Source organism: Globicephala melas, chromosome 18, assembly GCF_963455315.2.
Source record: "Globicephala melas chromosome 18, mGloMel1.2, whole genome shotgun sequence".
Lineage (NCBI taxonomy): Eukaryota > Metazoa > Chordata > Mammalia > Artiodactyla > Delphinidae > Globicephala > Globicephala melas.
In genome coordinates this window covers 17865735-17887678 of record NC_083331.1, presented here as the reverse complement: position 1 = coordinate 17887678, position 21944 = coordinate 17865735, and the positions used below count along the sequence as shown (strand labels likewise).

The window sequence follows — 21944 nt, the reverse complement described above, 5'->3', positions numbered from 1 at the left end:
AAAAAAAAAAGATTACCCAAAATGTAGAAGAAAAGGGCAAATGAGTGAGAAAAAGAAGAGAATGATGAATAATGTTCTCAAAAAAGAAACTATTAGCAGAAAACCAACAATTTTAGTGAACACTGTAAAGTATTTTCAGAATCATCCATATGTTATAATGCTCTTTACAAAATGTTAAGAATTTCAAGCTAAGGCGACAGAGTTAGGACCAATGTGCTGCTGCTTACAAAGGCAGTGCAGGAAATCACAATGTCTAAACTAGGATTCAGAATTGTTCCAGCAGCTAGAAAATGAAAATACATATATTTTCCATTAAAAAATTTGGTACTTAAATAAATATGAACTGCAGATGTTCTCAATATATTAAAAAATAATGTAAACTTGCCTAACAGAATCATTGCTTTTGGAAAAATCTGCCCTGTTTTTTCTGAACTAGAACAAACAAATGAACAAAAACACAAGAAGCTAGAATAAGTGAAGCAGAAGCAATAGTCAAAGAAGGTAACTTCTGAGTATAAGGAAATATCAAGTCTGGAGGCAAAAGGTTTTACCAAATACCACAGAAATGAAAATTACTAATAGATAAGTATTGATTTTTAAAAAGTTTTAATATCAGTCTTAAAGTATAAATATCTTACAAGTATCAAAACAAACAAAAAAAGCCAACAAAACAGCAAAAATCAGGCTAGCACCTTTGCAAAAGCTCAGAAAACATCTATATACATAACCTTCTGGGAAATTTTCTCAAAAATCCTCTTGCTGACCAAAAGAGGAGTCAGAATGTATAAGATATAGTATTTAAGAAATGGCAGTGGCATAGAAACCATCTAAATATAGAGTTAACTATAATAAAGATGAGTCCTTAAACTAGAGACAATGGAGGCCCTGCATGGTATGCAAAGTTTTATGTTTATAGTGTATTTCTAGAGAGGGTTCATAGCTTTCATAGGATTGTCAAAGGGTTTATGGCCCTAAAAAGTTTAAAATATCACTATTGTGGATATGGAGCTTCTAAATAAAATTTTAGCAATTCTAATCCAGAGAAATATTAATGAGATGACTTAGAATTTACACTAGTCAAGCAAGAATGATTTAGTATTAGGAAATATATTATTTTACAGAAGTAAACCACAGGAAAAAAAGCTTATCTTAAGATGCCAAAAGACTTTTAAAAGTAATATGAACCATTAGAAATAGAACTTTTTTTTTAATTTTTGAATTTTATTAATTTTTTTATACATTATGTTCTTATTATTTATCTGTTTTATACATGTTAGTGTATATATGTCAATCCCAATCTCCCAATTCATCCCACCCCCACAGCTTCCCCCCTTGGTGTCCATACGTTTGTTCTCTACATCTGTGTGTCTATTTCTGCCCTGCAAACCGGTTCATCTGTACCATTTTGAAGAATTTTTTCTTAATGTGGGAGAGAATATGTTTCTTAAACCAGCATCCCTGTCCTATATACTGGTGAAACTTAGAGACATTTCCTTTAAATAAAGATTAAGACAGAAGTGCCTGCTATCATAATTGTTATTCAGTATTTTTATGGAAATTCTAGCCAGTATAATAGAATGTAAAAGAAAATATGATTATTGAAATGTACAAAGTAAAATTATTTGTAGATAGTCTTATCCTTCTAGAAAATCTAAGATGCAAGTGTAAAATTATTAAGCTAAAACGAGGGTTTAGTGACATAGTCACATAAAATAAAAATATGAAACTCTATACCTTTAGAAAATATGAAATTAAGTCCCCATTCACAACACCAGAAAGTAAAATAAATGAGACTAATTACAAGAAGTATATACCTGAGGAAAATTAATTCTAAAGATTTTAATGAATGGATGAACTTACTATGTGCCTGGATGGGAAAACTGCATATTGTAAAAATGGTAATTCTTCCCAAATTAATTTATAGATTTAATTTCATATGAAATCCAAGCATTTGGATTTTTTTTAACTTGGCGAGCCATTATAAATTTAATCTCAAAAGATAAAAAGATCAGAAAACACCTAGAACATGTTTAAAAGGCAAAATAGTGAGGAAGGACTTGCCCTGAGAAATATCAAAATGTTCCATCATAGTATGGAAAACAATGTTATATTGGTATAAGAATTAACAGTTCGATCAAAAGGCAGAATAAGTCTAGAAAATAAGAGGACATTTTTATGTATTTCTAAGAACTTGAGATATGATTAAGCTAGTAAGTCAAAAGTCAGAAGGTGAAAGAAGGAGGTATTCAGTAAAAGACTCTGGAACAATTGGATATCATTTGGAGAATTTAAGTTAGATCTTCGTGTTACGTCAAAATAAATTCCAGATGAAACTGGACTCTCAAACCATAGAAAAATTAATTATAATATTAGAACCCTAAAAAACAGAAAAATAATAAATATTAGATATCTTTCTATAACATTATGTGTCATGGCATTATTCATAATATTGTTTATACTTTATTATAAATACTTAGTTCACTGCCTAGAATGTAAGCTCCTTGAGATCACAGAGCTCTCATCTTTTTTTCCGTAGCACCTGGCACATAGCAGGCACTCAAGAAATCGTTGATGGAAGAATGAATGAATGAATGAATGAATGAACGAACGAATGAACAAGCCCCCAATAGGAAAATGGACAAAGCATATGAATAGACAGTTAGCCAAAAGGAAAAAAAAAAAATCAATAAACATGAAATTATGTTCAAACTCCTTATTATTTAGAGAAAAAAATTAAGGTAATAAAATATTTTACACCTATCCAATTGATGAAAAAATTAAAAATAATATTCAGGTAGATGAGCATTCATCCGTGCTATGAGAGTATAAATTGGTCCAGCCTTTTTGGAAAGCAGTTTGGCATCTTTTATTGATTAAAATATGTGTACCTCCTAGTACCATGATCGTAGTCTGTAAATGCCATTTCTCATTAAATGGAACCGTAGTCCCTTAGAGAAATGGCTGATTCCAGACCTGAGATATCTTGTGACAGAAAGCAAAAAAGCTATCAAAAAAACAAAAAAAAAACTGTATGCCAACACATATATATGGAATTAAAAAAAAAAAGATTCTGATGAACCTAGGGGCAGGACAGGAATAAAGACAGCCATAGAGAATGGACCTGAAGACAGGGGGAGGGAGAAGGGTAAGCTGGGACGAAGTGAGAGAGCGGCATGGGCATACATACACTACAAAATGTAAAATAGATAGCTAGTGGGAAGCAGCTGCATAGCACAGGGAGATCAGCTGCTGCTTTGTGACCACCTAGAGGGGTGGGATAGGGAGGTTGGGAGGGAGACGCAAGAGGGAGGGGATATGGGGATATATGTATATGTATAGCTGATTCACTTTGTTATACAGCAGAAACTAACACACCATTGTAAAGCAAAAAAAAATCTGTCACTTTGGTAGTTGCTAGGATACAACTCATCATTCTGAATATTAGTAATTAAAGAAAAGAATCAAGCATTTATCCGCCTGCTTATACTAACTGTATTTTAGGATAACCCAAGAATTGATGAATTTCTTTATGAAAGCACTCTAGCCGGAAAATGCAGTAGGAATGATAGAATTAGAAGATTGTTATTTTTACAACTACTACCCCCACCCCACCACACCCCAAAGAAACAGTGGCCTTAGCCCAGTGGTCTCAAATGAATTGTGGTCAGAACAGGTGTTTTGTTTTAAACTTCTAACTTATTGAGGAGTGATGCTCTTGTAAAATGCATAAAATGTTGCAGCAATGTTAAATTGCTGTAAAAGTTTCTAAACTTTTGCACTTTGAATTTTTGTACTTACCATGAATTGTTAAAAAACCACTGGGAACTGGCACCACCACACCTGAACGTAGCACTGGTCTAGACAACGATCATGAGTGAATGCCAAAACTGTTAACTGAAAGTGAGGAGCTTTAAAATGGATGGAAACACCCAAACCCACTTATAAATCTAAGCATCGCTAAATGTGATCAGACATTGTTTGTCTCCTTATGTGATGCAATAGGAAATTCATAGCACCACATGTGAATTATCTCCCCTGACCCCCCACCAAAATTGAACCTGAATCAAATCAGGCTTCTAGAACTGACTACTGCTTTGCCAGGAATGGAAGGGGTGAGTTAAATGACAACACCACATGGAAGGCATCAGCCAGATTCCAGAATGTGGGAACTACTATAGGACAAGTGACACAATTTATTTAACTTTAACCAATAAATGTCATTAATGAAGAGGGAGGGAGCACTACATAAGGTTAGAGACATAAAAGACACCTGAATCAAATACAGAGTGTAGGGGTTGTTTGATTCTGATTCAAACAGATTTTAAGACAATCGGGGAAATGTGAAGATGAGCCATTGAGATTATGTATTTTTAAAAAGACTTATTTGTTAGAAATACATACTGAATTATTTCAGATAAGTGTTTGCTTTAAAATACTCCAGTGTTTCAGGGTGGGGCAAGAGGGGTGGAGAATAGATTAAATAAAATAGGCAAAATATTGATAATTATTAAAACCTGGTAATAAGTGTCAAACATAAAGCCAGACATTAGCTGTAGTGGTGAAAACAGGTTTTATTCACTAACTACTAACAGTAGGAATACGAGCTGAGCTCCATCGCGATTTGTGCTGAGGTGACTGGCGTTTTAAAGGGCAATGCGGGAGTAAGGAAGGGAGTACAAGCTGGGGCTCAAGTGAAAACTTACTGAAGGTTAATCACTGTGAATGCCCATGAGGCCAGCTGTGTGTTCTGGCTGGCAGTCATCAAGTTAGGATTCTGTCCTCCCACAGAGACTGGAGGACAGAGACCCTGTCCTTCCTGATGATTACCTTTCAAAAGAATGGCTTTCAGGTTTTTGAGAAAAATATTCCTGAGTTATAGAAACATATACATCTCAGAGAGACCCAGAAAAGATTCATAATTTTAAGACCTTCTTAGTAAATGTTCTAAGAAAGGTCAGGGGCTTGTCTTTAGGTGTTGGCTAGAAGAAACAGCCTTGAGCTTTCTCAAGGAGGCATTTTGTTGAGAGGCTGGGGTTATCCTAGGGACATGCATGTCCTTATGCTGCTAGAAGCCTTGCTAGAGTTTGGTTATCACTCAGCGCAGAGGGTTGGACAGAGTCATTATGTGCTGGGAGTTCTGGAGTTCTTACAAGTACATGAGGTTCCAGTATATCAGTCTTTATGAGAAAAGAATACTCTTAAGTGTATGTTTGAAAGTTTTTTAATAAGAAGTTATTCTTAATGTATATTCCCCTTGACCAAGTAATTCCTCTTAAAGGAATGTATCTTAAGGTAGTAATCAGAAATTTGCAGGGCTTCCCTTGTGGCACAGTGGTTGAGAGTCCGCCTGCCGATGCAGGGGACACGGGTTCATGCCCCGGGCCGGGAAGATCCCACATGCCGCAGAGAGGCTGGGCCCGTGAGCCATGGCCGCTGAGCCTGCACGTCCGGAGCACAGGCTCCGCAGCAGGAGAGGCCACAACAGTGAGAGGCCTGCTTACTGCAAAAAAAAAAGAAAGAAAGAAATTTGGTCAAGGACTTATGTATGAGGATATTCATCGAAGTAGTAACACAGAAAAATAGGAAACAAATATTTCCAACATTAAAAGATTTATAAATTATAGGACATCCTTTCACCTACTAGATTATCAGAAATCCGGAAGCATCAAGAGCCTCTGTGAAAGCAGGCGCTCACATAAATTGCTGGAGAGGCTGACCCCATGGAGAGCAATTAGGCAATCTTAACAAAATTACTAATCCATTTACCCTGTGACCTAGCATTCCGGTTTCTGGGATATCTTCACATGTATGAAATTATTATATATGAGGTTTTTTATTACATCATGATTTGTAATAGCAAAAGATTGAAAACAATAGAAGACTAGTTATATAAATTGTGGAATTTATGTAGAGGATTACTATACAGCTGAAAAAAGGATGGGGCACCTCATATCTGTGCATTCAGTATGGTACCAACTAGCTACATGTGGTTAGTTAAATTTGAATTACTTAAAATGAAATTTAAAATTCAGTTCTTTGGTCACAGTAGCCACATTTAAAGGTGTTCAGTAGCCGCATGTGGCTAGTGGCTATGCCACTGGACAGCACAGATATAGAACATTTCCATCAATGCAGAAAGTTCTGTTGGACAGTGCTGCTTTATATAGTGAGTATAAAAATTTTTCTAAAATACCTATATTACTTTTATAATAAATAACAGATACCTAGAGATAGATTGAAAATATTAGGTAACACAAAACAGGTTTTTTTTTTGTGTGTGAAAGTTTAAAACCTGAGTTTGGAACACGTGGAATCTTCACAGAGTTTTTTTCTTAAAGTCAATAACCTCTCCATTTTCTCCTGTAGTTTACCATTTTCAGATGTGTATGAGACCAGGTGGGTTACATATTATGGGGAAAGTTCACTTGGTACAGTTGTTGAAGGTAAAAAGAAAAAACAGCATAAAGGATTCTTAATTAATTATTTTTTTACCTAGCCTTTACTGTTTTTTGCTTGAACCAAGTTTGTCTGAAGACATAACCTTCCTCAGGTCTTTATTGAACTCATGTCCTACATGAACTCTAAATTTGCTAGGTGCTATTGGTGTAGATGTAGCAAAAAGTTACCACTGTAATCACAGCTTTCTGGAATACTCTGAAATTAGACTGTGATATAATAAAGATACTTGCTTTGTCTGGGTCCCCAGCACACAGCTTCTAAAACCTTTGGAATCTCCTGAGTGGTAGGAATGTCTTTGGCATGCAAATGAGATGACTTGGTGAGGCGCTCCTAGTTAACTTAAGGATGGGGTTTGGACGCCAGAAAGACAACCTTGGTTAGAAGCCTAAAACTTTCAGCCCTACCTCCCAACCTCCAGGGCAGGGAGAAGGGCTGCAGGTGGAGATAATCACCAGTGGCCAATGATTTAATCATTCATGCTTAAGCAGTTAACCCTCCATAAAAAACTTTAAACAACAGGGCTCCTGGAGCTTCCTGGTTGATGGACAGTTTGAGGTGCTGGAAGGGTGGTGCATTTGGAGAGGGCATGGAAACTCCATGCCCCTTCTTACCTACCTTGCCCCATGCATCTCTTCCATTTGGCTGTTCCTGAGTGTATCTTTTATTATAAACTGGTAATAGTAATTAAAATGCTTTCCTGAGTTCTGAATCTTTCCAGCATATTATCTGAGAGAAGGGGGTTGTCAAGAGTGTGGGTGACCTGGAAACTGCATTTGGCATCTGCATGGGGCAGTCTTATGGGACTGAGCCCTTTAACTTGTGGAATCTGTTGCTGACTCTAGGTCGATAGTGTCAGAATTGAACTGAATTATTGGACACCCAGTTGAAGAAGTGGTGCTGGAAAAAACACCACATATTTGATGTCCAGAAAAAAAACAACCCTTCAGGTGTAACTTTATGTGGCTGCAGAACATAGTAAGATGTTGATTTCAGAGTCTGGCTTATTTTAGTGTTGTCTAAGAAGAAGCTAATAGGAGTTAAATACCACCTTAGTGTGCAGTGTTTTTTAAAAAATAGGGATTGTGCTATACATTTGAGATACTAATAAATAATTCATTTTAAACAGATCTACAGAAAATAAGGAAATTCCCCCTCTGGAAAATAAAGTTGCAGACTTTAGAGAAAAAGAATCATCTTCAAATTTATCTTACCAAAAGCATGACTGCTCTAGTGCCTGTCTGATGAAAATGCCACTTACCTTCAAGGGAGAAAACCCTCTGCAGCTACCAATCAAATGCCACTTCCAAAGACGACATGCAAAGACAAACTCTCATTCTTCAGCACTCCACGTGAGTTATAAAACCCCTTGTGGAAGGAGTCTACGAAACATGGAGGAAGTTTTTCGTTACCTGCTTGAGACAGAGTGTAACTTTCTATTTACAGATAACTTTTCTTTCAATACCTATGTTCAGTTGACTCGGAATTACCCAAGGCAAGAAGAAATTGTTTCTGATACGGATATTAGCAATGGAGTGGAATCAGTGCCCATTTCTTTCTGTAATGAAATTGACAATAGAAAGCTTCCACAGTTTAAGTACAGAAAGACTATGTGGCCACGAGCATATTATTTAAACAGCTTTTCCAACATGTTTACTGATTCTTGTGACTGTTCTGAGGGCTGCATAGACATGTGAGTAGAAAAACATGGCATTTCAAAAAAATCTTCTGAATGTAGGGGTACTTGTCAAGAAGTCCTGCTGTGTATCAGTTTGTCTGTCTATCTAAAACCAGTTCATCGAGAATCTAAAATAGAAAGATGCATCTCATTAGCAATAGGAAAGAAAAGTTATTTCAGTAATTTGGGAATTATTTCTTCCAAGGATAAGTATTCCCTTTAATCTAGTACCATACTCCTAATAGCAGCAATTACAGCTAATGCCATGGAACTGTGCCAAACACTGTGACAAGTGCTTTACATATATTTTCTTGTTTAGTTCTGACAAAACCCCATGGGGTAGGTAATATTATTTCCATGTTACAAATGAGGAAGTTGAGAAGCCAAGTGTAAGGTCAACAAATTTAAGAACCAGAATTTGAACCCGTGCTCTTAACCATTATGTTATATGTTGTATTTTACTTTTGCAAATCATTTCCTTGCTACTTTTTTTAGAAAGTTAATGGTGCCTCTCCTGATCATAAAATTGACATTCCATAAAAAAAAATGAAAACATGTTCTAATATATTAAGACTGTGAAAAACATTTTTTTTTCAGGGTGTGTAATTTATTGGTATTTGTAGGTTTGCATATGTAGAGCGGACTTGCATTATATGTACATTTAATTTAATGCAAATTTAGCTGCCTTTACTAGGAAAAAGAAAAAGCATGAGAGAGATAAAGAGAAATAATTTAAATTATATACATAGTTCTCACCATCCTCTCAGAAGGAGTGTGAGATATCAATCTGCTGTTACCTCAGTTTGGCTCAGTTCCTTTAGATCTGTCATAGAGGAAACCTCTCACTGTGCCAAGTTTTATTCTGTTTAAATATAAGTTGTTGTTTTTTCAGCATTGCCTCTAAACGTAACCCATCTACATCTGGCCAAGCCCAATCTCTTTCAGTGATGGAGGAAAAAAACTAACTGTTGGACGGTGTTTACTATACTTTATGGTCAGTTTAGTGGGGTTTTTTAAAGAATAATTTTGACTGTTTGTGATTTTTGCCTTAGACTGTAGAAAGTAACCCCCATGTAACATGCACCACCAGCATATATATTTTCATCTATTGGTCAGAAATTACAAGAGAAGTCACAAAATAAGCAAAAGCTGAAGCCCACTGGGATCTGGAATTGGACATGAGCACTGGGGCCAGGGATTCTAATCCTGACAGGATGGGAATTAAACATGTCCCATGCATGGCAGAGAGTGGGCGCTGAGCTCTTTGGGGGGACAGAAACAGGGACCTGCACAATGCTGGGAAGCAGGCTAATAACTCACAGGGCCTGGAATTGTGTTAATAACAACTGGGTTTAGAGCTGTGAAACCCATAGGTCAGAGCCAGAGCAATGAGGAAAGCAGCCAGTGTAGAGGAGCACCCAGGAGTAAATTCCACGAAAAGTATGATTTCAAACAGTCAGAACACACGAAGACATTTAGGACCATGAAGGCAGCATAAGTCCCAACAACTGGCAGCATTCACACCTGAAGAATCAGAGGTAAATGTAGAATCTGACTGAAAGAGACTTTAAAATAGGTATGTTTAAAATGTCCAAAGAGATAAAATATTAGCATCCATGAAACAAGAAAAGGAGATTATTTTTTAAGTATACTGTATATGTAAAAGAACCATTTGGAAATATGGGAAATAAAATATATGGTCATTGAAATAAAAACTAAATAGATGGACTAAATGGTAAGCATTGGTAGAGCTGGAGAAAGAATTAGTGAATTGCAAGGCAAAACTAAAGAGATTCCCTCAGAATGCAAAGAGATAAAGATATGGGGAAAATAAATTTACAGGTTAAAAAATATGGAGGATAAATGAAAAATTCTAACATACATCTGAGAAGAAAAGAGCATTGTTCAGAGATAATAGCTGAGAATTTTCCAGAATTGAAGAAAGACAGGAGTCTTCAGAGTGAAAAAGCCCACTGTATACTAGAAATGGAAAATAAGATAACTATATCTAAATATATCATGATGCAACTTAAAAAGTATCTAGGGCAAAGAGTAAATCTCACACTATCAGATAGAAAAGAGGAAGAATAGATTGACAACACACTTTTCATCAGAAAGAAGACAAAAAGGAGGCATATTAGCTTAAAATGCTGACGGAAAATAAAGGTAAAACTAGAATTCTGTACCAACCCAGATGGTCATTTGTGGGGAGGGAGGAGGGTTCTTACACAATTACACAGCAGTTGAAGACATGCATAACTGCTTTCTAGCAATAGTACTTTTAAGTCTATCTAGAGCATTGTTTTTCAAGCTACAGGTTTAGTAGGATGTAAAATCACTTGTAACTAGCATTTTAAAAATTAAATCATATAGAAGGTACCCACGTGCATCACACATGATAAGGTACTTCATGCCACTGTTATTTCTGCTTGTATGCATACACATATAAATATGCATGCCTCTGTAGGATTGTGAAGAAAATATATTTCTTACTGTGAGTCATAGTCAAAAATATTTGAAAGCTACTACCCTAGAGATGCTTACACATGTGCATAAGAATAAGGATGTTGTAGCATTTTTGGTGTATTGAAAACTAGAAGCAACTTAATTGTATACCAGGCAACTTAATTGTAATCTAAATGCTGTGGAAAAGTTAAAAGGAAATAACTAGATTTGTATATAACACAGATGGGTCTCAAAAACATATTGAATGAAAAAAGTTGTAGGATAATAACTATAGTACTTTTTAAAAAAATACAATATATTGTTTGTAGATAAATATGTATGTAAAAAGTATAAAGGATGCCTCACCAAAGCTCTTGAGAGTTTAGTTTTATCTGTAATGCTTTTTTTTTTTTTTTTTAAGGAAGATCATATATACAGTATATATGTTTTAAATTACAGTTGGCCCTTGAACAATGCAGGGGTTAGAGCTGCTGACCCTCCATGCAATAGAAAATATAACATATAACATAGTTGGCCCTCCATATAAGGGGTTCCACATCTGTAGTTCCACATCCGAGCATTCAACCAACCGTGAATCGTGTAGTACTGTGGTATTTACTCTTGAAAAAAATCCATGTATAAGTTGACCCATGCAGTTCAAACTCATTGTTCAAGGGTCAACTAAAAGGACTAGACAAAATGATGACAGCTAATTCTATATGGTCAAAATATGAGTGTTTATTGTATTATTGTTTGTGTTTTTCTGTACTTTTTAAACTTTGCAAAGTCATACTAAAAAAAGCAACAGTAGATTTCTACATCTGTAAATAGAATCCAAATTAATGAATTTATTGCTTGTTTTTTTCTGTTGCAAACGGTAGTTACCACTCTGACATGTATTGTGTATAAACAGAGAAATGCAGAAGCAAATCATAGAGGAAAAGACCTTAAAGTCACTTACCATTCAACATACGAGACAGGATTCAGAGATTTTAACCAGCTTACCAGTGGTTACATACCTAGTTTATAGCCGAGATAACCAGGTTCTTTACTCCCTATCGATTTACAAGTCCCTGTCATGTTAGATAGTTATCTAAATAGTTAGAGGGAAATTTTTTTTTTTTTTTTTTTTGCAGTATGCGGGCCTCTCATTGTTGTGGCCTCTCCCGTTGCGGAGCACAGGCTCCGGACGCGCAGGCTCAGCGGCCATGGCTCACGGGCCTAGCCGCTCTGTGACATGTGGGATCTTCCCGGACTGGGGCACGAACCCGTGTCCCCTGCATCGGCAGGCAGACTCTCAACCACTGCGCCACCAGGGAAGCCCGGGAAAATTTTTTTATGGTTGCATGTTTACTGCTTAGCAATGTTATGAAAAACAGATTGTAGTAGCCAGATACCCAGCATCAGTCTCCCCAATTTATTTTCATGTCACTGGAGGGAGAGATAATACAAGACATATGCAATATGCCCTTTTGAGTTTGACACATATAAGTTTATCCATTGTAAGAGAGCAGACATAGGAGAATTTTTACAAAGAAGGTTTTGCAGAATAGGAAATGAAAGGAATTCATTTTGAAAAGTTAGAGAAAACTCATAAAGTTAAGTATTTCATGAGCAAATAGAGGTACAGGGCAGTTTATAATTATTTATAAATTTTTGGTAGATGTTGTCTTTCAAAGAGGTCTTTTTTATTTAGGGAAGAAGTCTAACAGTCCATGAACCAAACAACTATTCTAAATATAATTACATCCTTTACACTTTTGTCAAGATAGTCTCTTAACTTGGTGCTTTTTTATTCTGACTTCTCCATCCGTTGCCTTTTAGAACAAAATGTGCATGTCTTCAACTGACAGCAAGGAATGCCAAGACTTGCCCCTTGTTAAGTAGTAAAATAACCACTGGATATAAATATAAAAGACTACAGAGACAGATACCTACTGGGTAAGATACCTTGAGGATCCGTTGCAGGGTGTTTATATCTTTGAAGAAGGGTACTTTATCATTGTGGCCTGTAGTCTTATAAATGTTGTTAAATCTTAATTTCTTATACCAAAAATCTAAATTAAGGAATTAAAAAAACAAACTTGTATATTGTTCTTGGAAATGGAAGTCAGAGAGCACACATGTAACATGCAGACTGTTTCTAACACTCATCTGCTTTGAGTCTGACTCTTTCCCTGCTAGGGTTAGCTTACTTTGGGTAGACGGTTCCCCATTAAGATGTATACTGTGCAAAGCTTGTCGGAGAATTGGGAATTTTCAACTTCTCATGGCTGTTATTAATAAAAATAAACAGAAAATTTTCTTCCTAGACTTTCCCTTCCTAGACATTTCCTTCGTAGACATTGCTAGACATTTTTAAAGAGCTAACCTTTACTATGTGCCAGGCATTGTCTCAAGCACTTTGTAGATACCAACTCATTTAATCTTCACAAAACAACCCCAAGAAGTAGGTAGTATCATATAATCCCCATTTTAAAAATGGAAAATTGAAGTACAGAGAGGTTAAATTCAAGGTCACGCAGCTAGTAAATGCTGGAGCTATGATGGAAACCAGACAGTCTAGCTCTAGGAGCCTTCACACTTAGTCTGTCTCTCTTGGTAATTATTAGTGACATAGCAATATAAAATGCTTATGCTTTTAATTTAAGATGTCTGATTGATTTTTCTCTTGTATGTTTTATTGACAGCATTTATGAATGCAGCCTGTTGTGCAAATGTAATCGACGAATGTGTCAAAACCGAGTTGTCCAACATGGACCTCAAGTGAGGCTACAAGTATTCAAAACTGAGAAGAAGGGATGGGGAGTACGCTGCCTAGATGACATTGACAGAGGGACGTTTGTTTGCATCTATTCAGGTAAAGCAAAGGTTTACTTTCACATTACTCTATAGTAAGATCTACATTTCTGAATCTCCATTTTACTAGTCAGGGCCACTGAGATCTTATAGCAAGGACAAGAGCAACAATATATAGGAGGAGCATCAGAGGAAGACAAGTGACTGGGAAATTGAGCACTGAAGGGATGAAATGCCTTAGGAGGAGGTATCAGGTGTTCCAGAAAAGAAAGGCTAAGGGATAAAACTTGGGTTATTGTGTGAGGCACATTTTTTGGTCTCTGTGGCTGCAGATGCTTTGGGGTAAGGTAAGAAAGCTTCCTATTTAAATAGGAAATCTAAATGACTGATTTGCTAAGGTAAAGATTATTAATCAAAGACTGTCTTGTTCAGTGTCTTGAGCTATTAGAATTTAATAGGTTAACATTGTAATAAATACCTTCAGGTGATGATTCAGGCAAAGCAGTTCACTCCATTTCAGGGACTCAAGAGAGTTGCCCATGTTCTGAGTGAAAGTTTCCAACCAGTGTGTTACAGTTGTGCAATTACTGATTCTTTCAGGCCATATCCCACAGGCCAGACACGTTGGTCTCTAGTTGTCTCTTCCTTTTACCCCAGAGTGTTAGGCAAAAATCCTCACTTTCTGTGCGTACCATGAAATGAGAAAGGTTGGAGAAACACGACTCTCAACGCAATCTAAAGGAAATGTGCTAGGCAGCAGGGACTAGAGCAACCCTCCTCATCTGAAATTCCAGGTTCACTTCAGTGAGGGCAAGAATTATCAGAGTTCAGAATAGTCACACCTGGATCCCTACCACATACCACTTACAGACACACATACTACACAACTTACCTAGACAATTCATCTCTCGTATTTCTCAAAATAACTCTTTGATGCTGCCCGTAAAATGCCAAATCGTGTCCAGAAAGTATCATTCATTGGCTTTATCTGCATTGCTAGAAAATGCACCTAAGTTATCTCTCTGATCTAGTTGCTAATTTTGACTTGTTAACTATAATTTTGAGTTCCTTGAAAGAAAATGCGTAAGCTTCAGGTGAAGATTTTAATTACACTAGGGCTTAATATGAGAATAGGCACATATCACCACAGATTTAAATAGGTCACTTTATAAAAAGAGTAAAGGTTTTAAGTGATAAAGCATTTATAACTAGACACAAAAGCTGAAATTTTAAGACTAGAGTTCACCTCTCTAATTTTCTAGAATGCTTTCTGATCTGTATTTTTGTTTTATATTATTGTAGCTAAATCTCTTCTCTTTCATGTTATACCACAACAGACAAATACTTCTTTTAGATGCCCTATATTTTTTCATGTACTGGGAGATACGAAATCTCTTCTTGGTCTTTTATATATTATTTCTTACAATAGCTTTCTAGGATGAGTTAGTGTTTATCTTCATTCTAGAAATAAGGTATACCCTATAGGGTTCTTTAGTAACAGAGCAGAAGAGATGCCCTTTTGTTGCTAGTAATTGTGTTATTTTTTGTTGTGTTAAGCTCTTTTACTTTTTTCTTTTAGGAAGATTACTAAGCAGATCTAACACTGAGAATTCTGATGCTATTGATGAAAATGGAAAAGAAGAGAATATTATGAAAAATATGTTTTCAAAAAAGAGGAAAATAGAAGTTGCAGATTGTGAGGTTGAAGTTATCCCATTAGAATTAGAGACATATCCTAGAAGTGCTGTGACTGAGGAGTGTCCACCTAAGCTCCATAATAATCCCAAAGAGCCCATTATGTGAGTGAGATCTTATGAACCCAATCAAGATTGATCTATGCTGTATACTATTGATCAAGAGTAGTTCTTTCTCTTTCATCTTTCTTTCTTACTTTCCACTTCCACTCCTATATATCTCCTATATGTCAACTTGCTTCACAGTTGTAAGTTTAACACTGTGAGAAATCTAGGGCACTTAGATTTAAAAATCTAGCCAACATACTTTATTTCCTCAGTTTCCATTTGTGGAGTTTTACCTTTAAAAACTTTGACTTTAATCAGGTTCTTTATGGATGTCGTAACTTTTGCAGTTCTTTTTATTTTCTATTACTGTTTTATTTGCAAAGCTTTTCTTAGGTTTTCTTCAGTTTTTTAATATACTTCAAAAATGATTGACTTTAAAATATGATTATACTTTTTTCTTCTAGTGAGGGGTAGGCATAGATGTTATAACTTAGATTAATTTCTAATGGATATTTATGTAACAGTGAAGCTATCTATATTTCAGGGCACAATAAAGAGCATTTTTAGTGATATACAGAATAACTTTTTTTTCCTTTTCAGAGAAATGAAATGTAACAATATTTCAAGAATTCAGTATCATTCAGTCATTAGAAGTCCTAAAACCAAGATGGCCAGTATTCAACACAATGGGGAAAAGATGGTAAAAACTGCAAAATGTAGATGGTGCCCTTCTGAGAACATTAACTATTACTTAGTTCAAATTGTGTTACTTAATAATGTGTAGGATTTCTTTTATTATTTTGTAATGTGGTGCTGTTAAAGTGTTAGGACTATGTTTTATTTACTTAGTATCTTCCATGGTGGTTGGCATGTTCCCAACTTAGATATATAAGGAGAATGTTGGTCATGATCTGACAGTGTATTCTACTGAGACCTATCCAGTCTAAGAATTTGTAGAAGAAGCTAAAGTGTTCAAGAGTTGATAGTATTACATAATAAGAGAAGAAGGATAGAGTAATTTAAGTTAAGGAGAGATGGTGTGAGATGTAGGAGAAAGAAGAGAAGCAGCCTAATGAAAGAATCATCAAGAAAGCAACATTTTACATGATAGCCTCTGAAGGTACACTTTTCAGTCTGTACTGAGAAGAATAGTCAGAGACTGTAACTTCGAAACAGAATGATACAGGAAGAAAAGAACAGGCAGACATAATGGTAGTTCACGGTAAGGCTTGTTGATGAAAAATAAAAACTCTGCCCTAGGTGGTGTGCAAATATTTGCCCTCTGCCTAGTAACATTCAGTAGGTACCTCCTCAGTACCACATGATTATGAAAAGATTGGGCCGGGGGATCACATAGGCTTGGGTTTGCCCTCCAGCACTGCAGCTTACTAGCTGCTTGACATCTCTCTGTCTACATTTCTTTATCTGTAGAATGAGAATAATAGTATCTGTCTCAGAGTTAAGAGGATTAAATGAGATAAACATCAGAAACTTTGTGTAGCACAATGCTTGACACCCAACTAAGTGCTCCACAAATGTTGACCATTGAAGTACATAAATAATAATAATGGTCAACATGTATGGAGCACTTAGTTGAGTACCAAGCATTGTGCTCAGCATATACCCCTTTTTGAAAGTTATCATTACCATTTAAAGTGACTGCAGTGTCTGCAACTCATGGAGACAGGCAATTCCTTTAACCTTTTCTTTGAAGTAACTAGCCAAAGAGTGTTTTTAATCTTTGCACATCTTATAGTTGAAGCCAAATTTATAATCTGGCATCAGAATTGAGGGATACAGACAGGTGTATTTGAGTTTTATTTTGAATTTATAATGCCTAAAGAGTGTCTTGACAGTCCTTATAATTTTCATAGCTGTTGCTCACTAAAGTGCCTAGGAGTAAAATACAGCCATAAGGGCTCCATCACTTCAGAGAGGCTTTCAAAACTAATCTAGTAGCTATAGCCTGTGAAGATTGACACTTGACGAAAGAGCCCTTACTGCTAAATTAAATTTTTTTTCCTGACCTAGGAAGTAAAGACATCTTCCTTGTTTTCTTTTAAGGGATTTACTTCCTCAGAGTCTGTCACCTCAGAAGATAATGGTGGATTTAAACCAACTCAAGTACATCTGAACTCTAAAGCCAAGGAAATGAGAGGTAGGCTTTGTTTCAGTCTGATTGCCTGCCTCTTCTGCCTTTTTGTCTCTCTTGCTCAGTACTTGTGGCTCATTTTCTCAGACTCCATAACAAAAATGTGGCATTCATCACAAGAGTTTCTACTTGTTTAGATCAGAGGTTGGCAAACTATAATTGGTGGGCCAAATCCAGCCCACTACCTGTTTATGTATAGCCTATGAGCTAAGATAATTTTTACCTTTTAAATAATAACTGAGAAAAAATGAGAAGATAAGTAATACTTCGTGACACTTGAAAATTACAGGAAAATATAATTTCAGTGTTCCTAAATAAAGTTGTATTGGAACAGAGCCACACTCTTTCGTTTACATGTTGTCTCTGTCTACTCTCACACTATAGCAGCAGACTGAATAGTCACAACAGAGACCATGTGGCCCACAAAGCTTACAGTATTTACCGTTTGGCCCTTACAGAAGAAGTTTGCTGACCCCTGGTCTAGATGCCAACCATGACTTGATGCGTGGCAGGAGAATGGGGTGGTCAGCTCCAAGTCTGCATAGTCCATGTATGGCTTTGGAAGCATTGTCCAATGCAGCTATTTCCTAACCCTTCGTTTAGGCTCCTTAAAAATAAAGACACATCATTCTCCTGCAGTATTCCAGCCAGTGCTGCTGCAGGGGATGCTTAGCAAAAAGTGTAAATATTGCTACCCTGAGTGCTTATCTTTCAGTGTTACCGGACCTGCCATGGTTAATATTGCAACCTGACAAACTTGGATTTTGTTCATTTGCATTTCAATATATCCCTCAGTGGAGAGGCATTGCTGAGACATGACCCTTTGTGAAGAACTGACCAACCATTGCCTCTTCTGCCTTTGGGCTTCCTTGCATCTGCACCCCCAACTCCCCACCTGGTCTTAAAGGATGGAGACTGGAGGAGGCAAGGCAGCTCCTTGACAGAAAAGGTCTATCAAGAAAGGGCACTTATAATAATTTCACCTGTAGAGGAGGAAAATCTCTTTCTACCCATCTTAAGCTGTCTAGCCAGAGCCCTGTAAATTAGACTGACAAAAGACACATTGACAAGAGAAAAACAAAAGTTTATTAGTATGCATATTATACACATAACACATGAGTACTCAGAGATGAGTAACTCAGAGAGGTGGCTTAGAACTCTGGCTTATCTAGTATCTTAGTCAAAGAACAATAAATTTTTAGAGGAATAACAAGACAAAGGAAAAGGGCCTTGAATATCTCGTGGTGGAAATTGTGGGAACCCAGATATATGTGAAACCAATGGTAGATAAAGGCTAGTTAGTCAAGTATGCTATGTAGATTGCTTTGGTTCAGTCTCCAAGCTGACAAAGGTCTATAGTTATCTCTGGTAATTAACTTTTGTCCTTCCTAGTATTATAGATGGAGGGACACCTTTGTAAATTTATATCCTGCTTTTAGACACATGGGGGGAGGGCTGAGCTTTTCCTGTATTGCTACTTAATTGCCCTTAGCTCAAAATAGTCCTTATGTCAGAGATGCATATTTTGGGATGACATTCTGATATATCACCATTTAATGCATGTGAGCCATACGACTACTGTTACTTTTGGTTCTTTTGTCATTTCCATTGACTACTACAATGTATATAGCAGGCACCACAAAAATTAGTTATGTACTATTATGGCTCACAAGTAACCCATGATTAAAATATGAGTACATGTAGGAGTAGCAGCCAGCAACAGTGATAATTACATCAAAAACATTAATTTTAGAGAAGTATAATTTCTTCGTGCCACTGAATTAGGTGACACAAATGACTTTTTAAAAATAAATCATTTTATTCCATTTGACATGCATTCATACTTTTGAATATTTTCAAAAAATTATTTCCATTATTCAATAAGAAAAATAAGTAGTTCATCTTCTTCTAAAGTACTGTTGTTTGTAAAAGTGTAATTATTGAATGATCATCTAGTAAAAACTCCAAACATTAATGTATACAAAACCCATAGCAATAGTTATTACTATTGGGACTTATAGAGGGTGACTCCATCAGGGTCTCCTCAGGCCTTTCATTGGTATATTAAAGGCCTAAAGTACTCCCTAAATACCCTCTCTGTTACAGCTGTTTAGAATACACTTAAATGCAGATTCCAAAGTTGAAGAGAGGTAAGTCAGTTTCTAAGGAGTAGAGATTAAATATAGTAACAGGAAGCAACATGTATACAGATTCATAAAAAGGCATTGTTATGTAGTAGAAAGAAGGCAGGCTTTGGGGTCAGATATTTCTGGGTTTCTTACCCCACTTCTCATTACTATTGCTAGTTAGGTGAATCCCTTAAGCCTTCAGAGGCTTGAAGTTTTCATTTGTAAAATTGGAGTACTGTCTACCTTAATACATTGTAAGGATTAGCAATAATTAGCACAGCTTGCATTTAATTAGAATTGTTACTCTCACCACTGTTGCTCAGCCAATTACATTTCCTGACAATTCCTTCCACAATGTTTATTAGAGGACTCAAGCTCAAACCAAGCTGAAGATTCTGAAGACAACCCTGTGATTGAATCAGATGTGATAGATATAACTAAATGTAGAGAAGAAACTCCACCAGGGGGCAGATGTCACCAAACAGTCACACTGGATGATCAGAATGAGATTCAAATACAAAAGCCCCAAGAGGAAAAATCTCCAGCATGTCAAAACCAGCAGGTCTTTTGTGATAAAGAGTTACCAAGTGAAACCAAGAATGCTTCATCTGATTCTCTAAAGAAGTTCAATAAAGGGAGTGTGTTTTTATTGGATGCCACAAAAGAAGGAAATGTGGGCCGCTTCCTTAATGTGAGTATATGGGCTGAGGTTCCTATGTCTAAACACATTTTTTTTTCCCTAGGCTTCTTAACAAAATCATGAGGAAAATATGATTAAAAGACTCCAAAGCCAGACTACCTAGATTAGAATGCCAGTCCTAACCAAATATACTTCAATTAAAAAATTTTTTTAAAAGTGCCAGTCCTCCACACATGACCTGGGGCATGTTACTTGACCTCTCTATGCTGTATTTCCCACCCCTATAATATGGAGATAATAATAACTGTCTAGGACGTTATGAAGATTAAATGTATTATATATAAAGTGCTTAAAAGGTACCTGGCACACAGTAAACATTTGCTTGAGAAAGCTATAAGAAATAGTAAGAAAATCATATATGTTTATTGAAAGGTTTTCAAGATTCATTACTTCAAAAAAATATCACAATGGGACTCATAGAATAAGCTTCTCTTTTGTGTCTTATATAATACAGTGAAATGCCTCTATCTATTCAAAAAAATCAGTTGGGAGTACTTATGTTTTGCTTACTCTCACTAAGTTTTGAGTGGTTTAGTGGCTTAGTACAGAAAACCAGTACATTTATCAGAATATTGCATTTTACTATCTTACTCCTTTTTTATTCCTAAACCATAGTCGTTTTCTGTTTCTGTGTATGTTTGGGATATATGTAATGAGATTTATTTTTGTTTATACAGAGAAATATTTATGATTTCTCTGATTTTAAGGTTCAAGACTTAAGACTCCTGGCATCTTCATGATAAGAGGGATAACTTGTATTATTGGCCATAACTACTGAGTAGTGTGGAATTACCTTGTAGCTTTCCCATCATACTGCTATTCTATCCTGCCTCCTACCGTCATACATGTTTATCAAAGAATGTATGGTCTCAGGAATCCTACAGGAAAAAAAATCCGCTTCAACCTCTAGTCCCAGTGTGTATATAGACTCTCTTTGGCCAACTGGACCATGTGGAAGCCACCTGTATGCCCCGTACTCTCTGGGCTCCACTTTGTCCTTGCTTATCCTATCCAGGAGAGTGAAGAGGAGTCGTGGAAGGAGGATGGAAACTTTGATACCCTCCACACATCTTTGGAAAGGTCCACTCTAGTACTCTGATCCCTGGATATGGCCTTAATTTTTCTCTTTGATCTGTATCAGAGCTCTTCTTCCTCTCTGGGGTTGAATTAGTGGGATGGGCAGCTTTGCTTTTTCCCTTAAAGTAATGGGAAGCATGCATGGCCCATGATTCTTTTATGCATTCCCTTTGCGAAGCTCAACACTCCCTTCCCCCCCCACCCCCCACCCCCCACCCCCGGCCACGCCGCACAGCTGGCGGGATCTTAGCTCCCTGACCAGGGATTGAACCTGTGCTCTCAGCAGTGAAAGTGGAGTCCTAAGCACCGGACCACCAGGGAATTTCCTCAACACCTCTTTAAAATGACTTTTGAGTAGTTTGAAGTTGACGTTCAGTGATTATTTTTATTTTATTTTATTTTAATTAATTTATTTTTGGCTACGTTGGGTCTTCGTTGCTGCGCGCGGGCTTTCTTTAGTTGGGGCAAGCAGGGGCTACTCTTTGTTGTGGTGCATGGGCTTTCTCATTGCGGTGGCTTCTCTTGTTGCGGAGCATGGGCTCTAGGCATGCGGGCTTCAGTAGTTGTGGCTCGTGGGCTCTAGAGCACAGGCTCAGTAGTTGTGGCGCACGGGCTTAGTTGCTCCGTGGCACGTGGGATCTTCCTGGACCAGGGCTCGAACCCGTGTCCTCTGCATTGGAAGGTGGGTTCTTAAGCACTATGCCACCAGGGAAGCCCTCAGTGATAATTTTACATGTAATTCAGGTGCCATCAGAAGAGAAAATAC

General features: G+C 36.7%; 1 protein-coding gene across 5 annotated transcripts in view; it reads left to right on the top strand.

Moving 5' to 3' along the window:
- Positions 1 to 21944, top strand: part of SETDB2 (SET domain bifurcated histone lysine methyltransferase 2) — an 80997-nt gene that overhangs the window by 19998 nt on the left and 39055 nt on the right. For 4 of the 5 annotated variants that reach the window (XM_060288226.1, XM_030882307.2, XM_030882308.2 and 1 more), the window contains 7 exons: positions 7586 to 8149; positions 12404 to 12520; positions 13270 to 13439; positions 14958 to 15177; positions 15721 to 15820; positions 17185 to 17278; positions 19767 to 20092. In XM_060288226.1, coding sequence (XP_060144209.1) covers positions 7586 to 8149; positions 12404 to 12520; positions 13270 to 13439; positions 14958 to 15177; positions 15721 to 15820; positions 17185 to 17278; positions 19767 to 20092 — 1591 coding nt within the window. The remainder of the gene's footprint in view (positions 1 to 7585; positions 8150 to 12403; positions 12521 to 13269; positions 13440 to 14957; positions 15178 to 15720; positions 15821 to 17184; positions 17279 to 19766; positions 20093 to 21944) is intronic. The other variant, XM_030882313.3, reaches the window with a different exon arrangement.